Source organism: Onychostoma macrolepis, chromosome 12 (assembly GCF_012432095.1).
Source record: "Onychostoma macrolepis isolate SWU-2019 chromosome 12, ASM1243209v1, whole genome shotgun sequence".
Taxonomy (NCBI): Eukaryota; Metazoa; Chordata; class Actinopteri; order Cypriniformes; family Cyprinidae; genus Onychostoma; species Onychostoma macrolepis.
Genome location: NC_081166.1, coordinates 7,201,722 through 7,213,361, shown reverse-complemented (window position 1 = coordinate 7,213,361; position 11,640 = coordinate 7,201,722). Strand labels below are relative to the sequence as shown.

Genomic DNA, 11,640 nt, shown 5'->3' with positions numbered 1-11,640 from the left:
TATGTAATGCGCAGTTATTAATTAAATATTCATAGGCTGAATAGGGTGATTTTGTAAACAAAAGCTGATTCTGATATCTATACCTGTACATACTTGTGGATGCGATTGATTCTTCTCTTTAGAAGTTATTTTAGTAGGCTATTTGCATTTTATTTTATTATTTGCTGTCAAAACCATTGACATTTTTGGATCACAATCCAGCAGATGAAACCTCTGGTTCATTTTAATTTACACGTTTTTTTTTTTTTTTTCAGAAAGTAAAAAGATAGACAATTTTCTGGCAAGCAGTATTTCTTTTTAATAGCTTTTAATAAACACACAAACACAAGCTTTCGTAAAAGAGGCGAGTCAGAGTCACAGAGTTGGGTTCTTGTGAATGAACAGTCTTCATCAGAGCTCACACTCCTTCAGACACGTCTTACAGTACAGCTGTTTTCAGAAGGAGCACCACAACATTCAATTAAATACAAATATTACACTGTATACAACTGTTTAGCCAGATCAAATGAACACAACACGATTCGGGGGTTATGTCAGGTTTTAGCCTTACGTTGTCAAGTAACGACTGCAGTCTAAAGTATTACAATGTAGGGAAATGAGCACATACAACATTTTTCTAGTGCTGGTCCCATGTCAGAATAGACCACATATTGATTAAATATTAATATTTTTAAGAGGACTATCAATCGCTACATACAGAAATCCCTTTACACACAAGAAAGAAAAAGTATCATAAACTGTTTGATTGCAGGTAAAATGAATAATTGAAGTTGTTTGTTCAGTCACAGAAAAAAAACAAGCAGAAGGGGATTTAGTCAGGCATTCATCAGGCCATTACAACCATGAAAACAGGCAACGTGATCAGTTCATCATAACAAAACATCATTTATTGTTTTTGGAGTTGCAGGAGAAGCAATCTAATACATGGTCCTCAGAATAGGGCCTTTAATTGTAAGTAATACGTTTCTCTTTTAATACAATCACATGCTATTACAGTACATTGTAAATTACTGTGAGTTATGTGAGTAGAAACGGAGCATCTCAAAAATGGTAGACATTGCAGCATGTTATGTTTCAAGTATTGAAAAATCTTTCCATGCATGCAGTTGTTATGATGCGTCCACCATCATGTTATCAGTGGTCAGTTCACAACACATTTTTACACAACACTTGGATGCTTTTAAATATGTTTTTCTGGATATATTGTGTATATAGAGGATTGTAAGCTGTCATTTTGATACTTGGAAAAAAACTATACCTTTATTTCATGTTTACTTTATATTTTTATATGCTTGTCTGATTTGAATACGCAGGGCGTTCGCCTCAACTGTTTAATTATTTAAATGCCCCGATCAGCTAACAAGTGACCAAATCCATCAAACATTATATTTGAATTGTATTTGGATTATATTAGCGACATTTATTCAACCGAGTGAATGAATTACTGCCTTTCTCAAATCCTGCTGCTAATACTGCTCTTAAAAGTAACTTTAAAATCCAACTAAAATCAATAATTCCTCGTCTCTGTTTCCTCCATCGCAATCTCCCAAATCTAAACTAATAACCACATGCTACTCAGAACACATTTTGTTTGTTTTATTATAAAATGAACCTTTTTTCAGTGATTACTGTATATACAGCATTGTGTTATAGGCACAAGCACAAACTATTCAATGTCGTTCTGATTTTGGCTTTCAGTCATGTTATGTCCTTCTAAATAAAGTCTAAATGGCTATTAGTTAAAGGAATGGTAAATACATAGCACCATTTTTTGTTGGAAAACAAAAACTATTAAAAAAAAAAAAAAAACTTTCAAAACTGCCGATCTTACGATGGTGTTTTAAGTTACTTCATCTCTAAATTCTCAATGCAGCTTCACTGAAAACGCTTCCTTTCATTGTCCCTATAATTTAATACATGCACTTCGGTTAAAATACATCCAAAACCTTTTTATAAGTATTTTTGGCCTTATGAGCAAAGAAAAATTGACACAAACACACATTATGGCTAATGATGGACATATCTGAGACAAACACACTCTAGGCACTTAATTAGCTAAAAGAAAAGCTCTCAGAGGTTCTTTGTCAACAGAGCAAACATAAAATACTATGTACATATATGTAAAAAGTGTTATAAATAGGTTTTAAACCAAAGATACTATATACACATCTTCAAATGATGACAGTATTGAATATGTCTTTTCGGGGTGGCAACGGGGTTGATTTTGACTGACCCCCTGGGTGAAGATACTGCGTGATTTCACTTCTCTGTGGATGCAGTGTGATACTTTGGCTTCAAAGCTGTATTTCCAGGTGGCGGCCGCAAGAGAGTGGTGCCACCTCACTCTCGTTTTCTCAAGATGACGTAGATTAAGCCGCTTATGAACGCCAGAGGGAAGGCTACCCAGGCCAGGATGAAGGAAAAGCCGAAGGACTCTGACTCAGGGACCCATTCGGAGTTCATTACCGTATAAATGATAGCTCCACTCATAACGAAAAGACCTGAGGGAAGAGGAAGACAAGAAAAATTAAGTTTCTAAAAATTAAAAATGAATTGATGTTACCTTACATAAATGTCTATCTGTCTATCTATCTATCTATACATGATTCCCACCACACTTTAATTTTTGCTGTTTTATATGACTTTTAAAAGTTTGGGGTTAGTGTTTTTTTTGTTTTGTTTTTTTGATTGTTTTGTATTTGTTTTAGAAATGTCTTATACTCACCAAGGCTTCATTTATTTGATCAAAAAATAGTAGCAAAACTGTAAAATTGTGAAATATTATTACAATTTCAATTATAACATAATATAATTAGTGTTGTCAAACAATTAATCGCATCCAAAATAAACGTTTTTGTTTACATAATATATGTGTGTGCATTGTGTATATTTATTATGTATATATAATATATAAACATAACATTTTTCTTAAAATGTATACTATGCATGTGTGTGTATTTATATATACATAATAAATATACACAGTACACACACAGATATTATGTAAACAAAAACTTTTGTTTTGGATGCGATTAATCGCAATTAATCATTTGACAGCATTAAATATAATAAATACAATGTAATATAATATAATATATACTTAGGATTTACAGGATTTAGGAATTAGAAGATTTTTTCCATAGATAGATAGATAGATAGATAGATAGATAGATAGATAGATAGATAGATAGATAGATCTTAAAAATTATTTTAAATATTTTTTATTAGTTATTTTTTATTAATAAACATATAATCTATTAATATAATTTTTTAAGGCTTTGGAAACACTTTTGTGGTCAGGATAATAATGAAATATCCAATCATGTGTGCTGCAATTCAGAATGACGTCATTGTTTACAACAGTTAATATTGAATATTACCTGTTACTAATATTTACTAAGTAACATTTACCTAAGAATGGCTGTTCTCAGCCTATTCTTGACTATAAGGTGAGAGGGAGGAAACATGACATGGCACTTTCAGCACTTTCTTTTATGTCAGGCAGTCCACAGACCACCCCCAGAGCACCAGTCTTGACATTTCATCTTGTGGCAGCAGCTGTGTATCCGGTGCCAACTCTGTGGGCACCTGTAACTGTCTGGCTTTGTGCTGTTTACACCCTCGGCTCTCCTCTGACATTTAGCTTTCAATTAAAGTCCATCCTCTCTGATGCGAGTCGCAGATATGAACTCTAAAAGCCCTCAGTACGTACTGAAAGATCAAGCATTCGTGTCGCCCACAGAACTATTCATTATCCAGGCACAGTAATGATCTCTAATAATACTCTGTCTTCATCACATCCCAAAGACCTAAGATTTAATTAAACATTTCTAATGAGAGCTATCATTTTACATTAGCTCCAGTTACAATACAGTAAATGACTGTAAAACTCCATATCTGATATCTTACACGTATTGTTTTTCATAAGAGAAACGCTTACTCGTTTTGGCTATGTATGACTCTGCATGCCGCATGATTTAATCTTAAGAAATCGTAACCAAATTATCTGCAGGAAGTGAGCGCATTAAAGGGTTCTCCTGCGCTGTCTGTGGTTTAATGAGAGTTGACAGGACTCATTAGACTAACAAGACTAAGGCCAAAGGTCTTTCATGTCGCCGAATGAAAGCAAATACACCTTCATAGGAACAGAGGAGATCAGTAGATGTCCCATAGATAATCTTTTATTAATAAATGGTAATTGATCTCAGATCACCTGAGCCAGCTAGCTTAAATGCATATGCAATTTATCGCTCTCCTTCGTTTCAATGGCGAACACTTTGGGTCCATTAACACTGCATGAGCGTGTCAGCGTGCTATGTCAATCTCATTAGCATCTGCAAACAACCAAATTGATCCACTGATGTTCACATAACATCACGATACTCACTAGCAAAGATCTGGAATGCTCCAGTGAGGAAGAAGCGTCCACCCTTCTGGAGAGTAAAGAGCTGGCAGAAGAACAGGAAGAGAGACAGGAAGCTGAAGATGATTGACAGGATCATGAGAGCTTGGACTGCCTGGATCCAAACTGAAAAACAGAAAGCATTTCAAAACATTAGTGCATTTCCTTACTCCTGAAACCACTTAGGGCAGTTTGAGCTTTGCGGAAATAAAAACCTTTGCTCTTGGGAAGGAGACTGTCATTTTAAATGAACACGAATGGACATTAAGCAGGTCATTATTTATTTTCTCATCTGCTATTCTCGATCGATAACAACAGATGTACTGATAGTTGCACTTATACATTGGCGTGCAATTGGAGATGTGCGCTTTGATATATCTATGTATTATTGATAATGACAGAGGTGAGTCGGCAAAAAGAAAAAAAAAAAAACACCAAATATTGCTTCATAATGAACTCTTGTTGTTGCATTTAAAGTTTTGATGGCTGTTTCATGGCTATAAAGAGCACTGGAGAATCCAGGAACTCTTAATGCATTGTGAAATCACATAATGAGGTTTCTGTTCCTAAAAGCTCTTAGCAGGTTACCAGCACCTGATATCGATCCTCTCTTGACATACCAGGACCATAACACTGCAACTTACAAGGAGCTCCATTAACTCTATATTACCTGCATTTGATGGCTTTAAAAGCCCCCCGTGTGTCATTTTTATCCTGCATTAGAGCCATTCCACCCTCTTCCATGTGCGGACAGGAAAGTAAATGTTTGCATTAGGACTTTCCTGTATAACAGGAAATATTTCAACTTGCTTTGCACATACACTGCTGATCACAAGGTTTTTAAAATCTTATTATGCTTTAAATCTTCTTAGGTCTCATTCTCACCAGGCTGCAATTCTTTAATTAAAAACATAGTAAAAACAATCATATTTTGTGTTTAATATATTTTAATAAACAACTGAAAGCTCAAAAGTACAGCACTTATTTGAAATAAGAAGTCTTTTTTTGTATATTTAATTGGTCCTTACTGAATAAAAGTATTAAATACTTTCCGAAAAAAAAAAAATCTTTCTAACCCAAACTTGTGAAGGTTACTGTAGACTGATTCACAAGGCGAAAGCTTTGAACAATAAGTTCTTCCATCAATTGAAAGTCAATAGCGTGCTGTGAGACTGGTCTGAGGGAGTTTGGGATTGATGAGGAATGTCATGGCAGATGTTTTAGTTTAATGTTTAGCGTGTATTCTGGCTTTGGAATGTCCCATTATGTACAAATTGTTCAGTGTTTCTGTTTTACCATTGTCATCCTCAACAGAGTTTTAAAGGGATACATTCACTCATAACACACTCATTTTGATTAAAACCTGTTTGAGTTTATTATAAAAAAATGTTTAAATGTTTTTGCCCATACTAGGAAAGTCAATGGGGTCCAAAACTTTGACTTTCATTGTACACTCTTAAAAACGAAGGCACATCTATAGTTCCATGAAGAACCTTTAAAATCCATGCAACCTTTCTATTGCACAAAAGGTTCTTTAGATTTATAAAATGCTCTTTTTCATACTAAGAAACTCAAGTTTGCTAAAAGGTTCTTTTGGGAAGCCAACATGGTTCTCCAATGGCATCACTGTGAAACCCCCCTACTTAAACCTTTATTTTTAAAAGAGTATGGACACGCTTTGTTTCCAAAGAAGAAGGTTATAGAGGAATGATAACTACGAATACAGGCCCGGTCACACCAAGAACGATAACTATAAAGATAACTATAACAATACCATTATATTAGTGTCCACACCTATGCACAATAAACCTGTTATGCTGTCTGCCCCTTTAAATGCTTGAGTTCTTTAAAGCAGGATAGATTCTGATTGACTATCAATGATTTATCGTTCATCCGCTGGGGAAAAAAAAAAAGTACTTATGTTAAAGGGATAGTTCACCAAATTCTGTCATTATTCAACTTTAAGGAAGCGTTTTGTTGTTCTTCTAAAATCATACAGTAAAATGTGTCTAGGGAGAAGCGTGAGCATGAACATATCATAGCTCTCTTTCCATCTCAGTCTCTACCTTTCATGCCCAAGCAGTAATAAGTGGAATGCATGGGTTGTCCAGCATGTCTATTTCTTATCCAAAGGTCATTCCTGTAGAATCAGGTTTCCACCTCTCTCTCTCTTTCCTCTCGTGTTCAGCTGTGTATGCCGCTCCCCTTAAAGCCACTAGAACTGTCAAACCCCTAAAACCGATCGGCCTACTACTGAGTACAACAAATTCCGAGCCACTACTCCAGCCTCCAGAAGAACCAGATCCTCTACTAAAGCCGGTTTACAATATTGCATTGCTTGCTTCCAAGAATATAGAAACATTTGATCAGGTCCTGGAAAATCTGGGCTCTCAAGATCATAAACAAATCAACTACTTTGCACTTTTGTGGGCAAAACGAATGATCCAAAGTTTAGGCAATGATCTCATTAACAGCAAAATCGCAACGCTCAGGCACACATGGATAACCCTAAAAGGACAAGAAAAGCCTGTAAACGGTTTGTGCTTGTAACAATCTCAGAATGGAAACAACTATGGAAATGGCATTTGTTTTTCTCGGAACATCTCATCAGAGACCATGTGAGGAGACTATTCTAGTATGCATCCATAAATACTAGGTTCTTCTGGTATCTGTGTTTTGCACCCACACAATACAAACGATACAATACATCTCTCTCAACAATGAAGTAAAAATAGAAGCACATCCCCTCGTACAGTCTATTTACTCACTGTTACTAAGTTTATCTACACTCACAGAGTTAAGACATTTGGAGTTTCCTGATATAAGGTGTGGCTGTAGTCATTTTGAGCTTGACAACACCCTATGTATTTCTGTCAGCAGTCATGCATCTAAGGCAGCGATTTGTATTGCAGGATCGAAGGTTCGTTTTGGAAAGCGGAGGCCTTGTGTTTGCATTTAGAGGGGTACGTATGGTCCTGGGCGTGAAGAACGTGGCTTAACAGATGATAAATATGCACCACGAAACATAACACAGGGGTGCGGGTTCGTGCGCTGATACTAGACCGCCATAACCCCAGTTTGGTGCATGAAATGGCTCTCTATAATAGGATGATGAATAGGATTTCACGCATGCTTTAGCTGCCAGTGTTGAGTAGCTTCGCCATGCCAGCTGTTCTGCATTACTCCCGGTGTAAAATACACCATTCAGGTGATCTTAGGATGGCTTTGCACTTGGTTTGATTGCTTGTTTCCAACCCAGGTTTGATTTAAACCTCTTGATTTGTCAAGGGATTGTGCTGAAGCACAGAATGTTTGCCTTTTATCCAATGTAATGAGAAGGAGAACATTTTCCCTCAGAACGCCAACTACATTTGAGACCCTGGACCACAAAACCAGTCATCATAAGGGTAATTTTTGGAATTTGAATTGATGTATAGTTTGTTAGGATAGAACAATAATTGGCAGAGATACACTCTGGATTCTGGGGATGCAAAATAATCGAAATATTGAGAAATCGCCTTTAAAGTTGTCCGAATGAAGTTCTTAGCAACGCATATTACTAATCAAAAATTAAGTTTTGATATATTTACAAAATATCTTCATGGAACATTATCTTTATTTAATATCTTAATGACTTTTGGCATAAAAGAACAATTTATAATTTTGACCCACAGTATATAATGTATTATTGGCTATAACTACAAATACACCTGTGCTACTTATGACTGGTTTTGAGGTCCAGGGTTACATTTGGTCTGCATTATTAAAGATGTTAAGAATGCAAGCTGCTGTCAGATGGCATTATACTGTAAGGGTGAATGCATTAGATATCAAAGCTGTTTTTTTTTTGTTTTTTTTTAATAAATAAGGCATTTAATGTAAATTTATAAATATACTTTTGTTAGTTCATATTTTTCTAATGCAGAAATATACAGAATTTAACGTTACATTTTTTAACATTAACAATTTCTACAACACACTGTAAAAACATACTGTTCATGCTGACTAGTCTGTTACCCAATGTTGGCATACAACCTTATTGTTAAGTGATACATAAAACATTAATAAATTATGAAGTTCGGGGTTAGTGCGATTTTTTTATGTTTTTTTATGACTTTTATAAAGTCTCTTATGCTCACCAAGGCTGCATTTATTTGATCAAAAATACAGTACAAACAGAAAGATTGTGAAATATTATTACAATTTAAAATATATGTTTTCTGTTTTAATATATTTTAAAATATAATTTATTCCTGTGATGCAGAGCTGAATTTTCAGCAGCCACTACTCCGGTTTTCAGCATTTGAAATAGAAATCTTTTTTGTAACAATGCAATGTAAAAGTCTTTACTGTCACTATCAATTTAATCTGTCCTTAAAGTAGTGTACATGAAGGTTCATATTTGTTGTTTGTGTGCATTGAATTAAAAGGCCAATCTGGCCATTACATGCACCAATGAAAAGACTTTCTTCACAGCCTAGATGACCGTCAAAGATCAACTTAAGAAGTAACCGAAAAGCAGCCTTTTTCCAGCAGCGTAGCAGTGACACGTGAGTGAGCGCAGGAGAGCAGGACAGAAAAACCCTGTGTGCCAACCCCCACACCACGCCCTAAACAAACATGCCACATTATAGGTGCTACGCCAACTAACTGAGAGCTATGAAATAACACAGCAAAGCATTCTGGTCCCGCCTCATTACCAAAGTGCACAGAGAGGCGTTTCCCGCTCTGAACTATGACATCATCTCACCCTCCAAGAACAGCCAATAGTGTAACAGAGATCTGATTGAGAATGTACATTACTTAAAAATACACTTTTTTAAATTATTTTTTATGCATTAAAGAACACCATTCTGGTATAAATGTTACATGGCAACAATAACTAAAAAATGACAACATAAGCTTGTATTTTAACCAGAAACTTTAATAATAAATGTTTCTCTCTCAAACTGTGTTAACAAACCTGATGCTGGCATTTTGATTCGTGGGTGTGACTCAAAAAATGCTGCGTATGGCCTACGACGATCTGATGCTACGCCATTACAGACAGATCAGTCTAAATCTAATCTGCTTTGAATGCTCTACCTCTGCCCCACCCCATAAGTTCTCAAACCTACTTGCAGCCCAGCACTCTCCACTCCCAAACAAGGGGCCCGAGCTCAGCGCCGGCAACCAGACTATTTATACAGAGCTGATGTTGAAGAGGGGTCTGTTGTGGGTTGAAACTGCACACTTGAATTCTCACCCCTAGATGGCAGTACAGAGGTGTGAGGCAGAGAGGGCACACCCACTACAAAGTGTGGTAAACAGGCAAAGGGGCTTTGACAGTTATGCCAGGATCGAGCCCTCCATGAATAACCTGCTATGTGTAACATACCGAGGGTGGCTCTTTAACCCTTTACAGAGAGGCAGACATTTTCCTATCTTGAAATTAATATTATTGCCCCAAATTTTGGGGTTTCATCACACATTCCTTCTTAAACAAATCTAAAAATGTAGCAGGATCCTACCTCCAGTGTCAGCAGGGTCACATTTGGACGCTCCATTCAATGTGGTGCAGTTTGTCCAGAGGTCTGAACTGCTGCTGGGGTTAACAGCCCATGCCTGTTAGATTCAAGAATACTCATTAGCATGGCTTAAACACATCCAAAATATTCTCCTTCAGCTAGTTTTAGTGCCTGATTGGGGTTTGAGTTTAAAAACGACTCCAAATTGATTGAATTGTCAATTTAATATCAGAGAGACTGTAGATTGACAGGCAGACAGACAGACAGACAGACAGACAGATAGATAGATAGATAGATAGATAGATAGATAGACAGGCAGACAGAGAGAGAGAAAATCTCTATTAATCTTTATTAATAAATGAAGCTTCAGAATACTTACACTGACTATAGTTGACACGAAGAGCAGAACCAGTGCTGCCACATGCAAGACGACGATTCCCAGTAAGAGGAGCAGCATGATGTTTCCTTAACGTTCTGTACAAACACCGAAACATTTTTTTTTTATTATTAAATATAAAATACATCAATGACCAATTATTAGTTATAATATAGCCCTTTAATATTATTTTGGCTATTGGATTTAGGTTATTAATAATTATTTAAATATTAATAAGTCAAAATATGTTTTTTTGTCACTGGAGTTGAATATAAGATAATATAATATCCAAGCGTTTTTATTTAAAAAAAAAAAAAGACTTTTAATATAAATTAGTCTTTGATTTATTAAAACTTTCTTGATGTTCCAATAATTGCAGTTCAGAACGCAGTTAGTTGACATCATGTACACCATTTTCCACCATCAGTTTTGGCGCAAAAGAGTGTTACAACGAAGTTCACAAGTGCAAAACCAGCGTAACTCGTATATTATAATCATTTTAGGCTACGACATGAGTGTCTCTCTATAAAGTTAGCCTAGATATCATTGTATGGATGAATCAAAGCATGGAAGTGGCTTCTCTTATCCTGAAGGCAAGATTTACTCTCCTCCCTTATCCGCTCCGGACCTTTTAATACTCATAAAGAAGCAACGTACGTTTGCACTGCAATATAAATCCAACTTACTGCGATCAAAGTGAAAGTAAGTCCACAAAAATGGATGGAAACGCCGAAATGCAGCCGCGTCACTTGTGTCAAAAGTACTGCGTATTTCCAAAGTCCAGTTCTCTGCGACTAAATTAATATGCTGTATGGAGCAGCAGCTTTAAAGAGTCTCATTATGGACGTACTACGCCCTTTTCTGCGTGGCTACGTCAGGCGCGCCCTCTGACCGCGACAGATCCACAGCGCACACTGTGCGTAAGAGCGCAGGAAAACCACAGGGTACTTAGTCATACAAACTCAACCAGAGCTGTGTTTGGTTCTCATGGATACCAGCGTGGTTGATAGAGAGAAAAAAATACTATTGTGCTAGTAGGTTTGTAAGCTATCTTAGAAAGCAGTGGCTGGATCATGTTGGTAAAATAAAATACAATTAAATGAAATAAAATAAGTTTATTTAATAAATGGAAAAAGTTTTTTTTTTTTTTTTTTTTTAAATAGTCTTATTGATTTTGCAGATTGATCTAAGTCAAATTTATCCATAAAGACAGAGAAGTCATACTTTCCTGCATAACTTTAAACTTTAAACTGGAATAATGTCTTTATCCTTAGTACAGTCATGGTTAAACTGCAAACACATGATCATAACAGAATTAGTTTGACTTTGAACTCTGGATTGTTTCTATGGCAATA

The 11,640-nt window shown here is 36.0% G+C and overlaps 1 protein-coding gene across 1 annotated transcript; it reads right to left on the bottom strand.

Moving 5' to 3' along the window:
- Positions 1 to 273: 273 nt before the first annotated feature.
- On the bottom strand, positions 274 to 11,131 carry pmp22b (peripheral myelin protein 22b). The gene is made up of 5 exons (XM_058794123.1): positions 10,972 to 11,131; positions 10,289 to 10,383; positions 9,913 to 10,006; positions 4,388 to 4,528; positions 274 to 2,501 (listed from the first exon to the last, which is right to left on the bottom strand). The coding sequence occupies exons 2-5, from the start codon at positions 10,364 to 10,366 to the stop codon at positions 2,341 to 2,343; spliced, it is 474 nt and encodes a 157-aa protein (XP_058650106.1). The 5' UTR covers positions 10,367 to 10,383; positions 10,972 to 11,131; the 3' UTR covers positions 274 to 2,340.
- Between the last annotated feature and the right edge of the window lie 509 nt (positions 11,132 to 11,640).

What these genes read in the sequence shown, in the direction of transcription:
- pmp22b (XM_058794123.1), bottom strand. Translation starts at nt 10,366, where the DNA reads ATGCTGCTCCTCTTACTGGGAATCGTCGTCTTGCATGTGGCAGCACTG. An exon ending in TCGTGTCAACTATAGTCAGT is followed by an intron (nt 10,007 to 10,288) that starts GTAAGTATTCTG and finishes TGAATCTAACAG; the next exon opens with GCATGGGCTGTTAACCCCAG. An exon ending in TGACCCTGCTGACACTGGAG is followed by an intron (nt 4,529 to 9,912) that starts GTAGGATCCTGC and finishes TCTGTTTTTCAG; the next exon opens with TTTGGATCCAGGCAGTCCAA.